Source organism: Pelophylax lessonae (genome assembly GCF_965119305.1).
Source record: "Pelophylax lessonae genome assembly, chromosome: 3".
NCBI classification, from domain to species: domain Eukaryota; kingdom Metazoa; phylum Chordata; class Amphibia; order Anura; family Ranidae; genus Pelophylax; species Pelophylax lessonae.
In genome coordinates this window covers 349,305,972-349,321,974 of record NC_138770.1, presented here as the reverse complement: position 1 = coordinate 349,321,974, position 16,003 = coordinate 349,305,972, and the positions used below count along the sequence as shown (strand labels likewise).

At 40.1% G+C, this 16,003-nt stretch overlaps 1 protein-coding gene across 1 annotated transcript in view; it reads right to left on the bottom strand.

Moving 5' to 3' along the window:
* Nucleotides 1-7,776, bottom strand: part of LOC309550529 (CD109 antigen-like) — a gene marked incomplete at its 5' end in the record, with an annotated part of 33,809 nt that extends 26,033 nt beyond the window's left edge. Inside the window, 8 exons of the mRNA XM_082250888.1 lie at nucleotides 724-817; nucleotides 2,847-2,934; nucleotides 3,850-3,889; nucleotides 4,736-4,861; nucleotides 4,991-5,224; nucleotides 6,266-6,294; nucleotides 7,339-7,499; nucleotides 7,703-7,776. Of these exons, the coding sequence (XP_082107014.1) occupies nucleotides 724-817; nucleotides 2,847-2,934; nucleotides 3,850-3,889; nucleotides 4,736-4,861; nucleotides 4,991-5,224; nucleotides 6,266-6,294; nucleotides 7,339-7,499; nucleotides 7,703-7,776 (846 nt within the window). The remainder of the gene's footprint in view (nucleotides 1-723; nucleotides 818-2,846; nucleotides 2,935-3,849; nucleotides 3,890-4,735; nucleotides 4,862-4,990; nucleotides 5,225-6,265; nucleotides 6,295-7,338; nucleotides 7,500-7,702) is intronic.
* Nucleotides 7,777-16,003: the final 8,227 nt, after the last annotated feature.

Sequence of the window (16,003 nt, the reverse complement as noted above, 5' to 3'; positions counted from 1 at the left end):
CATAAAAATGGATAGTTGTATTACATACAATATATCAGCAATAAATAGATTATAGGTAATTGAGATATCTGGTTGCCTGAGCATTTCCGTTTGGTAATCTCTAAATCAAATAAATAATGTTATAACAATATAAAATTAAAGGTTTCTGCCTTTGTTATTACAAACCGATACTGAGCCTGGAGGCTTCACTCTAACCTTGATTGAAAATTACTTTTTTTGTCTTTTCTTATGAACAAGCTGTGATTATCAGCTTGAAGATTTTTCTGTGCCCACAATACTGTTATGTTATAGTTTTTATTTCTCCAGTTACAATTTTTGGTTGGCATGGAAAATCAACAGTTTGTGATCTTCAGCTTCCTCCATGGCATTCAGTGTTCTAGGAGGAAACTGTTAGCATCAGCATTACAGGGGTCCACTGATTCTCTGGCCAGTATACCCATTGTAGTAGGCTAGTATCATTTAAGTTTGATATTGTCTCTCATTTATTTTTCTTTTAGCCTGTCATTTAAAAAAAAAAAGCCCTACTGTTATTTATGGATATCCACTCTGGAAAATGTAAAAATAAAAACACAAACAGGCATATTTGTAGTATTTATATTTTAGTTTGCATGATACCTTATGGCTTATGGTGGGGTGTTGTACTGCAAATCCCATACTTTATATACTTAGAAAAAGGATAGGAATACTGAAATTAAGTCAACAAATAGAAAACCATGAACGTACCTGATATGTTTCCTTAACCCCACTTACATCTTGACCAAATGAAGGCTTCACTGTTATTGTTACATTTCCTTTTAGTGGTTTATTAGAGTAATATCTGAATGCAAAATACAAATGTGAATATGTGAGATGCATTGGGATTAAAATTAAATATATGTTGTGTTTTCTTACATTTCTACAAATTTCTCTTTGAGAAAATTGAGAAAATTAGTGCATTTAGGACAACACTGACTTATTTTATAGCAATAAATAATGCACACAAAAGGCCATATCACCCTCAAAACAAGAGAGGGGAAGTTAGAAACATATTCCATAGCAAACATAATCCAAGCACCAAGAATATGGAGAAACTGATCTTGTCACAATACTTAGGAAATAAACCAAGCAGTTGTTTATTTACCTCTAGAAGGATAGTAAACGGTATTATCTTGTAAAATTACATTTTAGGTAGGGGCACTATTTAGAGAACTGTTGATAATAAATTAGCTTGGTAAATCTTAAAAGCCAAAAAGTGTACCTAATTATTCTAACTGGAGCCTACTGTATTTTCTGGCGTATAAGACTACTTTTGAACCTCAAAAAAATCACCTAAAAATGGGGGGTCGTCTTATACGCCGAGTATAATATCTCCAAGGTAACCTAAGTATTACCAGTAGATGAAAATTAGGGGGGTCGTCTTATACGCCCAGTCGTCTTATACGCCGGAAAATACGGTATGTATTTACTGCATCAGCTTGGGTTTTAGCTTTAGTTTTAGTTTACTTTTTTTTGCCTCTAATCATTTGGCACATTGTATTCTCAAGCCAAAATGTTTGTTGGTGTTATATTCTGGCATAGAATCATTATAGTACAATAAATTGTTCATATGATACTTTTTAAGGATCACAATAAAGTATTCTGATGACTGTTTGTGGTTACCCACTTAAGGACCAGAAGGTTTTACCCCCTTAATGACCAGGCCATTTTTTGCGATACTGCACTGCGTTACTTTAACTGACAATTGCGCGAACGTGCGAAGCTGTGCCAAAATAAAAATGTTGTCATTTTTTCCCCCATAAATATAGCTTATTTTTGGATGTATTTGATCACCTCTGCGGTTTTTATTTTTTGCTCTATAAACAAAAAAAGAGCGACAATTCTGAAAAAGATATATATTTTTTAATTTCTGCTGTAAAACATTCCCAATATAAAAAATTTAAAAATCTATTTTTTTCATCAGTTTAGGCCAATATGTATTCTGATATTTATTTTTGGTAAAGAAAAATCCCACTAAGTGTATATTGATTGGTTTGTGCAAAAGTTATCGCGTCTACAAACTAGGTTAAAGATTTATGTAATTTTTATTTTATTTATTTTTTTACTAGTAATGGCGGCGATCGGCAATTTTTTGCAGGACTGCGACATTGCAGTGGACAGATCGGACACTTAACTGACACTTTTGAGGGGACCAGTGACATTACTACAGTAATCAGTGCTTAAAAATATGCACGGTTACTGTACTAATGACACTGGCAGGGAAGGGGTTAACAGCAGGGGGGATTAAATGTGTGCCTAGGGGATGCTTTCTAACTGTGTGGGGGATGGACTTGCTGGATGAACACAGAGACCTGTGTTCCTAAATAGGAGGAACACAGGATCCCTGTGTTCATTGTTGACAGAACAGCTGTCTGCCGTGTTTACTTCGGCAGACCACCGTTCTGTCACCATGGGGAGCGATCACGGGTGCCCGGCAGACATGTCATCCACAGGATCTGCTAATTGGCTCCCCCTCTAGCCAATCGCGCATGTGCACACCCCCACTAACTGCTACATGAAACAACGTACAGGTACGTCTTTTGTGTAATAGAGCCGACCTCCCGCCGTAATACTATGGCGGCTAGTCGACAAGGGGTTAATACATGTAATAATATTATTGAGTATGTGCTACATGATTATTTCTGCTGATCTGCAAGTAAAGGTGACAGTGACTGAGGTTGGAAAAACTAAAAGACTGCCAGGGGTTCTTACATTCTATATAACCCTGCTTATCCCTAGCTGTTAACTTGCACTTATAACTATAAATATCCCTGGTATAACCACACATCCAACAACTTTAATGAAAGGGACAGAGAGAGAGATTGGCTTACTTTGCTGTAACAGTACCAGTCAGGTTGAGCATCTTTGAAACAACATAAAATAGTGGAGTATCCAGTGTTACAATAAATTTTGGTAAGGCTGCAAAAACATGAGATTTCAGATACTGGTTATTTATGATCTATTTAGTTAGTACAATAAATAAGGATTTTACCACTGTATAACAATTTGTAACTCTACATTTCACTGCCTATATAATTTTTTTTAGTTTACCGTGTGTACAGCGTAATGAAAATATTTTTTGGCTCTCATATATGCTGTAAGTGATGATACAAAGAAAAAACATGACATTACTAATACTGTTATGATTATGTTTGTGTATAAAATAAAAAAAAACCTGGTAAATTGTGTGGACAGGGCCAGATTATCAATACTTATAGCACCAACATCCCATAGTATGGAAAACAGAGAGCAAAGGTAGGAGATGCAGGACTTTTTAGGTGCATAGACATATAATTTTGCCAAGGGTTCCTAAAAACAACAATATTTATTTATTCACAGAAAATAGATTAAAAACATTTTTACAACCATATGTTGGCATCCATCAAATATGGGAAACATTTTCTTAGTCACGTTTATAATGCAACATGTTTCGCCATTCTGGCTTCTTCAGGAAAAAAGTGTGGTGAAATTACTAGTGACTAGAAATTTCACCACACTTTTTCCTGAAGAAGCTGGAATGGCGAAACATGTTGAATTATAACCGTGATGAAAGAAAATGTTTCCCATATTTGATGGATGACAACATATGGTTGTACAAATGTTTTTAGTCTATTTTCTGTGATCATATGAATTAAAAAGACGATACCTCTTGGTTACCAGTCTAACATGGTTTAACATAGAGTAGTTATTTTAACTAGTCAGGGGTTGTTAAAAGAGCACACCCCTGCACCGTATATATTTTCCAGAGAATTTAAACTATACAAATGTGCAATAACTAGAAAATGAGTGGAGACAATGGAAGCAAATAAATATCTAAAATAAAATGATACATACCATAATCTTTGACAACAAATGAAGTAGAGAACACATTGCTCTGCAAATTAGATTAAAAAAAATAGAATTAAGCCACAAATATAACTGCTTAACCTAAACTCTCTTTAAAATCAAACATTGAGGCTGTATTGCCATAGGTAATGGTACCACAACCGATATATTCTGTATAATTGCCAAGCAGCTATTGGACCATTTCCCTTCTTTTTTAAAGAAAAACAATACTGTACACTTTCAATGAAACATTAATGCTTTTTAAAAAGGCTTTTTTAGACCACTATTTATTTTAAACAGAACTGCTTTTCAAACCCATACAAAGTAATAGGGATTCAAAAGCAGTTGAAAGAACTTTAGCATGAAGGGCAACAGCAAGCCACAAGTTTCAAAAGGAACTCAGAAGTATCTTAAATGCCATAAAAGCATGTAACTGTTAGTATTCTAAATTCCCTAAATGTTGAACTCCATGACTCTGAATATAATGTAAAAAAATGTTTTGTTTACTGCATAGCCTTTACGTTTTTAAGCTTCCAAAAATGACCTCTAGTGAGTATAGTAGGTAGGATGTTCCTGACACATTGATATCCGTGAAAACAGCTGATTTTATCTTATTAGAAAAATTTAATGTTATTAGAAAAATGTGTAATGCAGCAATGCCTGAAGATACGGAGCAATGAAATCACTGCTAATTTTTATTAAGCTATGAAGATATAGCTATAAATCTATATCACAGTTGGTTGATATTGCTAAACAATGCAAAATCCCCTTACTACTTTGGGACTTGTATCAATGTTCTGCTTTCCAAATATGTTGCTTGATTATTTTAACATTAGTGTTTATTGGGAACTGTCAGTTTAGTTGTGTAGTGAATGAGATTCGAGTGTCTACTTACATAAGATTTTGCTTGAATGGTCCAATTACCCTCAATAGGCGTGCTAGTCAGAGAGAAATCTGTAGATACAACTCCCAGTTCTGATTTAATCTTCAACCATTGTTGCACAATATTGGTGTTGGGATCCTTTCATTACGTAAAGAAGAGCAATAATCAATAAACCAAATTAATATACAATATTTCTATGATGAAGTGTCTGCAGATCAACTCTATTTTTTAAAAAGCTGCATGTGATAAACAATTAGCAATGCCTACCTTTATCTCAAGGTCAACATCTCCATTGTATGGCTTCAAGTCACGACTTACAGAAATCACTCTAATATGGACAGTTTCTCCAGGCCTGTAAACATCTTTGTCAGTTTGTATAAACATGGACATATTCTTTGTTAGAATCCCGATTTGCTTTTGTTCGGTAAATACTAAAGTACCCATGACACATCCATTCACAAGCAGTAGATAATTATCTGAAGTAGAAGAATTTGCTGGAATCTGCAATACACAAAAAAATATTTCACAACTGAAAATTTTGAGTTGGTAAAATATAGATCTTCTGTCAATGTCCTTTCCTTCATTAAGCTGGCCATACAGGAGTCAGTTTTTTTTTTTTTATACAATGATCAGAGCTGCAGCTGGTTGGCCGCAAGCACTGATCGATTGGAATTATTCCAGCAGGACAGTTTGTGGAGAAGAGGAAAGAGGAACGGCCATAGACGGGTCGAAATTCAGTCAGTCCCTGCTGAATCTGCCAAATTTCAATCCATGTATGCAGAAACAATTGAGTACCGTTCGTGATACTTTTTTTTATTTGCACTAACATACTTTTTTTCAGGACAAGCTTTCGGGGTATATCCTCTAATTGGATTAGAAAATTGAAGGGAATATTCACAATTTTTTTGTGTGAACATCCTCACCTCCTTTAGTTAATCAGCCTCTTTATTGTGAAACAATTATCAGTCTATATTATCATTGTAGCCCTAAGGGGCCTTTCACACATACGGTCCGTTTGTCCATTTTTCATCCATCCGTTGACGGATGAAAAACAGACATCAATGCATCTCTATGTAAAAACGTATGATCATCCGTTAACATCCATTTTCATCCGCTTCCGTCAATGTCCGTTTTTTGGAACGGATGAATGCCCTATTTTTCATCCGTCAAAAAAAACGGACGAAAGACGGATGTAAACGGACAAATGGTCCATTTTTCATCCATTTTTGCATTGGTAGTGGATGTAAAAAAACGGATGAAAAATGGATGAAAAACGGATGAAAAATGGATGAAAGACGGATGAAAACGGACGAAAAACGGATGAAAAACAGATGAAAAAGGGATGGAAAACTAATAAATTTTGACGTGACTGAACCGATGAACTAAACAGCCGTATGTGTGAAAGGGGCCTAAGCCTTGATGCTACTATTTCTCGTAAATAAAAAAAAAAAAACGAATTTTCTAACCTTTACAAACATGTTAACAACATAAAATACACTTTTCAGGCATTGTTAGTAACACAGTATAGAATTTTGTACTTACTGCTGGAATAGTGAGTAGGTCAATAGAGTCTGGGAAAAAAAAGAAGAAAATTGGGATCAGTGACTTAAACTGGCTATACATTATACAATTTTCTTGTACAATTTTCCTTAAGGCTGGGTTCACACTGATGCGACCGCAGGCCACAGCAGGGGGTCCAGTGTGTTCCTGTTCACTGATTCAGGTGCGAATCAGGTCCAAATTTCTGCCTATATTTACACCTGAAATGGAGCCAAGGACACACAGGACTCTTTACCTATGGGGACCGTGGCCATTCCGGAGCTGTGTGAACTGGCTCCATTGAGAGCTGGTCACACTCGCCTGTCATGCAAATTGAATGCAGGGAAACCCACATCCAATTTGCATCAGTGTGAACCCAGCCTTAGATTTACCAAAAGCATAGAATGCCAAGGTCAAACCGATTTCAATTGTATGCAATCAGGCAGGCCCTTACACTATAAGAAAATTGTATAATGTATGGCCAGCTTTAGAATATCAGTTTTGGCTTTTATACAGGCTTAATCAATAAGTTAGTGCAAAGTGCAATTACTATATTTACAGTGTGGTAACCTGTATCATCCAATCACATTACTGCAGTCATATGAACAAAAAAGATAAAATCTTCTTGCTTACAATGTTTTACTTCGCACATCTTATCAAGTAAGCCTGATGACTTTAGACCCAGATTTAGATTTACTTGTCTGCTACAATTAAATGTTTTAAGCGCCCATTCACACTATGTGCAGTTACCTACTTTTTTCCTCAGGAATAGTTTTTCGTGTGTTATGTTCATACCAGAACGCTGTATTTCTCTGCCTTCCATAGCTGATTGTGTGTATATGTGCATAAATGCACCTCTCATCCATAACAATTAGGTCAGAGAAAATGTGTCTTAAAAAAAAAAGGACTATGCAGAAAAATGGGCTTAAAATATTACAGAACCACACATAAAAAAGCATCTAAACACGTAAAATTTGTGAAAGCACAATTGACAGTAGACACGTTTTTATGTGTGTTGTAGTGTGAATGGGCCCTAAAAAATATATATATTTTCTATAAAAGGTATTTCAACTCACCATTACTGATAATCTTGTATGCTTGGACAAGAACATTAAAACCAGCGGCAATTCCTGCAGTCACATTTATTTCAGAGTATTGCTCTCCAAACACGTGAACAGCAAGGGTTGTATTCACACCAGGAATAACATACTGAGGTGCAGTAATGTAATACGATGTCCTGTAAAACAAAATGGATTTCTAATTATGCATTTCTAACAAATCCATTACAAGCATGTTGTATTTAAGTTGTCAATTGCCTTTCCATTTAGATTTTAAAATTACCTACTGCTGTATTTCATTTCTTTTTTCTTAGTACAAAGTGCAAAGCTAATCCAGAGTGAAGAGGTAAGTGTACAAATAAATCACATAGTCATTACTTACCGTGCATTACTGGTGAGTAGATACAGTGACAGAAGGACAATGTGCCTCAAGATCTGAGGCCTTAGGTTGAACATCTTGCTTTTTCCACTAAAATGGCCAAGTGTGGCAATAAATGTGCTACAGAATAATGTACTCTTCAGTCCTAAAACCTTTTATATATCCTTGGTGGGAAGCCTAGCCTGGGGCCAGTACAGTACCACACTTCCTGCACACAATTAACACAAGAACAGGGCTCCCAAGCCCTGACAGTTCTTTCAGCCAAGTGTCAAGTGAAACTGGTTTCTCTATGTAGTCTTAAAGTATTTCCTGTCTTTCCAAATCCAAAACAATGTTAGCCCCCAAAAATGATTTTAAAATGTAAAGCTACCCATAAATTTAGAGTGTGTTAGACCATGTAACAATCAGGTTACTCACAGGACCAACACTAGGCATAAACTATGAATGGGGAGGAAGGAGGAGCAGGTAGTTCGATTCTGGTAGCAGCCGTTTAGCACAATAGATTTTGCTGATTTCACCTTTGCAAAGGAACATGAAAGGTTTTTTCAAGCAATCTTCACCTATGCAGTCTGAATAGTTACATATGAGGCTAATAAAGACAAAATGTTGGCAAAGTATTCTTTGCATTTGTATTTTATTCCCAAATACTGTATTTGTGTATGTTATTTGTTATTTGACTTTTTTTCGCAGAAAGTTATTTTATATTTTGATAATATACATATTTTTAAATGTATGGAAGGTGTCAAGTTTGATATTAAGGCTCCATTTACATCTTGGCGTCCCGAATCACGGCAAATCGTGGAACACCCTTGCTATTCTGCCTGGAATGCCAAGATGTGAACAGAGCCTAGTGGACACTTCCTAAAGAGTTTTCATGTCTAAGGCCTCGTTCATACCTGAGCAATTTTCTGCTTGAAGCTTGTAGCTCTTAAACGCTTAACAAGCCAAATACCATTCAATTGAATAACCCCTGTTCATATCGTAGCATTCTGTCATCTGAAGCAAAATGCCTGAAGCTCAAAAAAGTACATAAGCTTCTTTTTGGCAGATCACAAGTGTTTTTTTTGGCCCCATAGACTTCATTAGAAACGTCTGACTTGAGAGTTTTATGAGAATTTTACAATCATTTGCTGCTCAAATAGCAGCTCTCCACCCTTAATTTCCTCTCGCTCTCCTCTCCCATTTCCTATTATTGGCTAAACAAAAATGCCTGAAGCTGTAAAACACTTGTAATACGCTTCTTAATCGCTTCTAAAATGCTTTTAAGAACACCTGAAAAACGCTAGTAAATCGATATGCTCAGGTGTGAATGTAGTCTTAGGGTTCCCTAAAATTTTGTCCACATTAAACAATAATAAAATTGAATACATTTTTCAGCAGTGCACCTATTTTTTTAAAGATATTTATAGTTATATTAGTGCTGCTCTTTAACGTATTAAAGTATTGAAGGGCTGTTTTTTTTTTTTTTTTTAAACAAGAGTAGATCTAGGTCTAGGGCTGTCTCTATAACCTTTCAGGAGTCTTTTTAAAGGCACATTGAAATCTTAAAAAAAAAAAAAAACATCCTAACTTCCCCTGCCCTTCTGACATTCACAAAAATGCTGTAGTTTTGCAACAATGGCTTGATTTTTTTACCCAAATTTTGGCAAAGTGAAATGGTCAGTTTTACTGATGCCCACTTCAATAATACACAAAAAAGTCCAGTATTAGCAACAAACACAGGTCAAAAATGAAGTATGATATAGAACCATGCTCTGCTAATCAGATACAATTACAATTATTTATTCCATATCTGATAAAAATCACATAAAAAATGGTGCAAATGGAGATCGAAAATAAAGCATTATGAGTATTATATTTATTAGTAATCATATACTTCAACTTTAAGGCTCCATGCGCACTGAACGTTTCACAAACTCTCCTCCTGGCAGCAGCATTTTGGCAGAAAAAAAGCCTGACACTTGTAAAAGTCTCTAAAGCATTTATAAGCTTTTAGGCGTGTTTACAGGCATCAAGAGCTTGAGTGTTAATTAATTTCATTGACCAAAATAATAATTTATTCTGACCAGTGAAATTAAATAATGCTAAAGCGCTAAACACGCCTAGAGTTTAACCACGTTTAGGAGTGTTTAGACTTTTTAGCAGCGTCAAGCGTTTTATCTGCCAAAACTCTGCTTCTCCTGCACACACTGGCAGTGGGCTTTTTTTCCTGCCTTTAAAAGCCTCTGACACTAAACGCTGCTAAAAGCCTATGTGTGTATGGACATGTAGGCTAACATGCAGGGGAGTTTAGATGCAGGGGAAAAAAACACCTGACGCCCCTAGAAGCAGCTGCAGAAACGCCCAGTGTGCACGAGGCCGAAAACAACACATGTCTTATCCCTTAACCTCCCTGGCGGTATGATTCTTTCGGATTTTAGGTGCTGAAAGCGGTACCATTATTTTGCATGTAATTCTTAAGAATGAGCAGCCCAAACCAACTATTTACATATTTTTTTTTTTACTGTGCATTCTTCTTTATAACATCTCAGTTATGATAAAGTTTGAAACAAAAAATCATAAATTATAATATAATAAAAAACTATAAATAAGTTAAAATATGTATGTATACAAATAAATATACTGTGTATATATATATATATATATATATATATATATATATATATATATATATATATATATATATATATATATATATATATATATATATATACATATACACACACATACACGTATGTATGTGTATATATATATATATATATACACACATATATACGTATATATATATATATATATATATATAAATATATATATATACGTATACATATAATATACATATATATATATATATATTGTACAGGACGCCAAGGTTGGGTCCTGGACAATCGCTATATATCTCCTGTGTTTGGGTTGTGGTCTCTTTAAGGGAAGTTGGGAAATGTTCAGGGGGTCACCCAAGACGGGTGAGAAATTCCTGGAAATAGCTAAAATCAGGAGGACTGAATCGCAGTGCTCTCTGTGTTGAATAGAGCGATATTTGGGACCCGGAATTTGGGGGGCTCTGTAGTGATATTCGGGTGGGAAAGAGCCCCCACCCCTGACCATAAGGGATTCCAGCACATACAGGGTTAAGACCCATGAGAAGCAGTCCTTAAGAGACAGGAAGCAGCAATAGGTGAGTGTGGGGGAGGAGTAGTTTGGTGGTTGCACCTGTCTGAAGGAGCTGCAAGTTTGCTGGAAGCTGCTGAGAGGTCTATTGAGGACTGTTTCAAACCTTGGGGTGAAGACCCATCCACAAAACCGTATGTGCCTTTTTTCTTGCTTTATTCCTTTGTGCTGAAGAAAAGCGGACTTTATTTTGTGTTTGATTTATGCACTGCTGGAAGCCTGTTTAAGTTTGCTGAAATAAAGCCTTTTTGTTTATGTTTTAAACGGTTGTGCACTCAATCCGGTGGAGCTAGAACCCCCAAACTTTACAACTGGTGGAGGATGCGGGCAGAGTGCATTTTGCAGCCGCAAAAGCCGTTTAAAACCAAAAACTGACATTTAAAGAGACAGTATACCTATGGCATGTCTTGGGTGAAAACAGCTCAGACACTGCAAACAGCGGGCATGGAGGAGGTTATTAAAGCACTGGTGCAAGCCACTGTGACCCAGCAGCAAGCCTCAGTAGAGGCAAACCGTCGCCATGAGGAAGCAATGGCTCAGCAGCAGCAAGCCCTGGCACAGGCTGTAAAGGCACAACAGGAAAGCACACGGTTGCTAGTTGCTCAGTTTACTGCCCAGCAGGAGTCCACTCAAGCACAGGTGGCTGCCTTGCAGGAGGCAGTACAGCGTTTGGCTCAGGGACGAGAGCAAGCAGTCATTGCCGATGGCAACCCAGTATCTGTGAGAGCCAGTCATTACTTGCAAAAACTGACCCCCAGTGATGATGTGGAGGCTTTTCTCACAACTTTTGAGAGGATAGCGGAGAGAGAGAGGTGGCCCCGTGACCAATGGGCTGGCATTATCTCCCCTTTCCTTACTGGTGACCCGCAAAAAGCCTACTTTGACCTTCCAACTGAGCACATCAGCGACTATGAACGTCTGAAGGCAGAGATCTTGGCCCGCCTGGGGGTGACCACAGCTGTCCGGGCTCAGAGGGTGCACCGCTGGAGGTACAAACCTAATCGGCCACCCAGGTCCCAGATGCACGAACTGGTACAGCTGGTAAAAAAATGGCTGCAACCAGAGAAGCTGACAGGCCCGCAAATGGTGGAACGGGGAGTGATGGACTGGTACCTGCGGTCCCTCCCAGATGACCTACAGCGCTGGGTAAGCCATGGCGACCCTGCAACCGCTGACCAGCTGGTAGAGTTGGTCGAAAGATACACTGTGGTGGAAGACCTGCTCGGGCCTGCCAAGCATCGGGAACCCACACATAGGGCAACCAGGCCAGCCACAGCACCTAGGAGAGAAGCTCCGCCAGACGTTGTCACCCACAAACCGGTATCTTCTTCAGCAGAACCACGGAGGTTGGTTCCTGTCCCAAGGATGGGAGACATACAGTGCTGGCGATGTCGGTCCTGGGGGCATACCCGGGCACAATGCCCACTTCAAGAGGAGCCTATGGAGTGTGGGACTGTCCGGAGAAGCTCTTTTTATGTGCAAAGAGCATGTGCCACCCATCTTGATATAGTGACCGGACAGTTTGAATGTGAACTATGGGTGAACCACCTTCCTGCCAAGGCTCTGCTGGACTCTGGTAGCATGGTAACGCTGGTACATACCAGGGTGATCGGAAGACTCGGCCCAGTAAGTAAGACTCTACGGGTAGTATGTATCCATGGGGACACCAGAGAGTACCCCCTGGTGCCAGTGACTGTTGCCTATGGTGGTACCTCTGTGACACAAGAAGTCGGGGTGGTAAGAAATTTGATACATGATGTCATAGTGGGGCGGGACTGCCCACTGTTTTTTGAACTATGGAACCAGGTACAGTGTGAACAGCCTGGACAACCAAGGGGACTGGGGACCCTCGGCCTCGAAGGAACAGAGTCTGAGGGGTCCGGGCCTGAAATCCCCACAACACAACCCCCTGATGGGGAGGTACCTGTCACTAACAATGACATTGCAGAAAATGTTAAAGTGGACGATATTGTTTCTGTTTCAGGTCGCAAGACCGAGCTGACCTCTGAGGGGGGGGAAGTCTCCCCGTTACAGGTTATGCTGGGAGAGGATGATGAGGAACTCTCCCCACCACAGTCCCAGGTTGAGGAGAGTGAAGGGGAAACCTCCTCAAGGCCAGTGCATCCAGACCTGGACGTATCCAGGGGTGCGTTTGGCACCGCTCAATTGCAGGATCTTACCTTGGTCAATGCTAGAGAGCAGGTTTCTGTTATTGATGGGATCCCACAAATACCAGGTGCAGACCAGAGGTTTCCTCATTTTGCATTGAAAGATAACTTGGTTTATCGAGTGGCTGAAAGCCGAGGGGAAACTGTCGAGCAGTTGCTGGTTCCCCAGCCTTATAGGCGGATGCTTCTCGATCTAGCCCACAATGATGCACTGGGAGGACACCTGGGGGCAGAAAAAACAGAGGCCAGGGTAACTGACCGGTTTTACTGGCCAGGGGTAAAGGCCGAGGTTAAAAAGTATTGTGCGTCCTGTCCGACTTGCCAGTTAACTGCCCCGGTGTCCCATTACAGAAACCCCCTGGTACCCTTGCCAATTATCGAGGTACCATTTGAACGAATTGCAATGGATCTCGTAGGACCCCTGGTGAAGTCAGCAAGGGGGTACCAATATATACTAGTCATCCTAGACTATGCCACTAGATATCCCAGAAGCTCATAGGGTGGCAGTGTCTGAGGAGGTAAAAAGAATGCTTGAGCTTGATGTCATTGAAGAGTCGCAGAGCGAGTGGTCGAGTCCAATTGTGTTGGTGCCTAAACCCAACGGCACTCTTCGCTTCTGCAATGACTTCAGAAAGCTTAATGAAATCTCCAAGTTCGATGCATATCCTATGCCCCGGATAGACGAGTTAATTGAGAGGTTGGGTCCAGCCAGGTATATCACCACGCTTGACCTCACAAAAGGGTACTGGCAGATTCCCCTAACCAAGGAGGCCAGGGAGAAAACAGCCTTCTCCACCCCGGAAGGCCACTTCCAGTACAAAAGGATGCCATTTGGTCTGCACTCTGCCCCTGCCACATTCCAACGGGCCATGGATAAAACTTTACGTCCACATCAAAGATATGCTTCCGTCTACCTGGATGACATAGTCGTCTTCAGCACTGATTGGGAGTCCCATCTTCCCCGGGTTCAGGCAGTCGTAGACTCCTTGAGAAGAGCAGGGTTCACCATCAATCCAGAGAAATGTGCAATTGGGATGGAGGAAGCCAAGTACCTAGGGTACATTGTGGGTAGAGGGCTGGTTAAACCCCAAATGAATAAGGTAGAAGCCATACAGGGCTGGCCCCGTCCCCTAACCAAAAAGCAGGTCAGAGCATTTTTGGGCATAGTTGGCTACTACCGGAGGTTTGTCCCCAACTTTGCCACCATTGCTGCACCATTGACTGACTTGACCAAAGGTAGAAAGTCAGTGATGATAAAGTGGAGCGCAAATGCCGAAGAAGCTTTTCAGAAGCTTAAGGCGGCATTATGCCAACATCCGGTGCTCGTAGCTCCCGATTTCTCCAAGGATTTTGTAGTGCAGACAGATGCTTCAAGTGAAGGATTAGGAGCGGTCCTCTCTCAAGTGGTCAATGGGGAAGAACACCCCGTGGTTTTTCTGAGTAGGAAGCTAACGACAGCAGAGAGAAACTACGCTGTGGTGGAGCGGGAGTGTCTTGCCATCAAGTGGGCTTTGGACTCCCTACGGTATTTTCTCCTAGGTAGGAGGTTTCGCCTGGTGTCAGACCATGCCCCATTGACCTGGATGAGACAGAACAAGTACACCAATGCCAGGGTGACAAGGTGGTTCCTTTCTCTCCAGGAGTTTAATTTTGTGGTAGAACACAGACCCGGGAGACAGCATCAGAATGCCGATGCCCTCTCCCGAGTCCACTGTATGCTGTCGTGTGGTGCCTCCAACACCTCCGCGTTGAGGCAGAGGGGGGGGATATGTACAGGACGCCAAGGTTGGGTCCTGGACAATCGCTATATATCTCCTGTGTTTGGGTTGTGGTCTCTTTAAGGGAAGTTGGGAAATGTTCAGGGGGTCACCCAAGACGGGTGAGAAATTCCTGGAAATAGCTAAAATCAGGAGGACTGAATCGCAGTGCTCTCTGTGTTGAATAGAGCGATATTTGGGACCCGGAATTTGGGGGGCTCTGTAGTGATATTCGGGTGGGAAAGAGCCCCCATCCCTGACCATAAGGGATTCCAGCACATACAGGGTTAAGACCCATGAGAAGCAGTCCTTAAGAGACAGGAAGCAGCAATAGGTGAGTGTGGGGGAGGAGTAGTTTGGTGGTTGCACCTGTCTGAAGGAGCTGCAAGTTTGCTGGAAGCTGCTGAGAGGTCTATTGAGGACTGTTTCAAACCTTGGGGTGAAGACCCATCCACAAAACCGTATGTGCCTTTTTTCTTGCTTTATTCCTTTGTGCTGAAGAAAAGCGGACTTTATTTTGTGTTTGATTTATGCACTGCTGGAAGCCTGTTTAAGTTTGCTGAAATAAAGCCTTTTTGTTTATGTTTTAAACGGTTGTGCACTCAATCCGGTGGAGCTAGAACCCCCAAACTTTACAATATATATATATATATATATACATATATATATATACATATATGCATATATATATATATATATATATATATAAAGTACAGTAAAACTGCAGGAAAGGGCACTGGGGGGCAAACTAATGTGACTATATTTTATTTTGCATTGTATCAGTGTGTTTGGTGTGTTTTACATTTGAATATGTCACCGGTTCCACCCCCCTTCAAACGTCACGTCACAGGAGAAGGAAGCCGGGGCTCACAGAGGATCGGAAGGAAGCTCCACCGCCGTACACTGCCGGGATACATCGCTGGATCCCGGTGACAAGGTAAGTAACCCCTCTACCAGGATCCAGCGATCTTCCTAGCGGTACCCCGAGTGTGGCTCGGGGTTACCGCTTTTGGCACTGAAATTTAACCCCGAGCCACGCTCGGGAATACCGCTAGGAAGGTTAAATAAAAAAATCACACATTTGGAGCAATGATAATAAACCTTTCACAATGTTAAGGCATTTGTCATATAATTTTATAAACACAATAGTGGACATTATTAATTACATTTCTGGACCATTGGCGTGGATCTTTGGAGATTAATCTGAATTT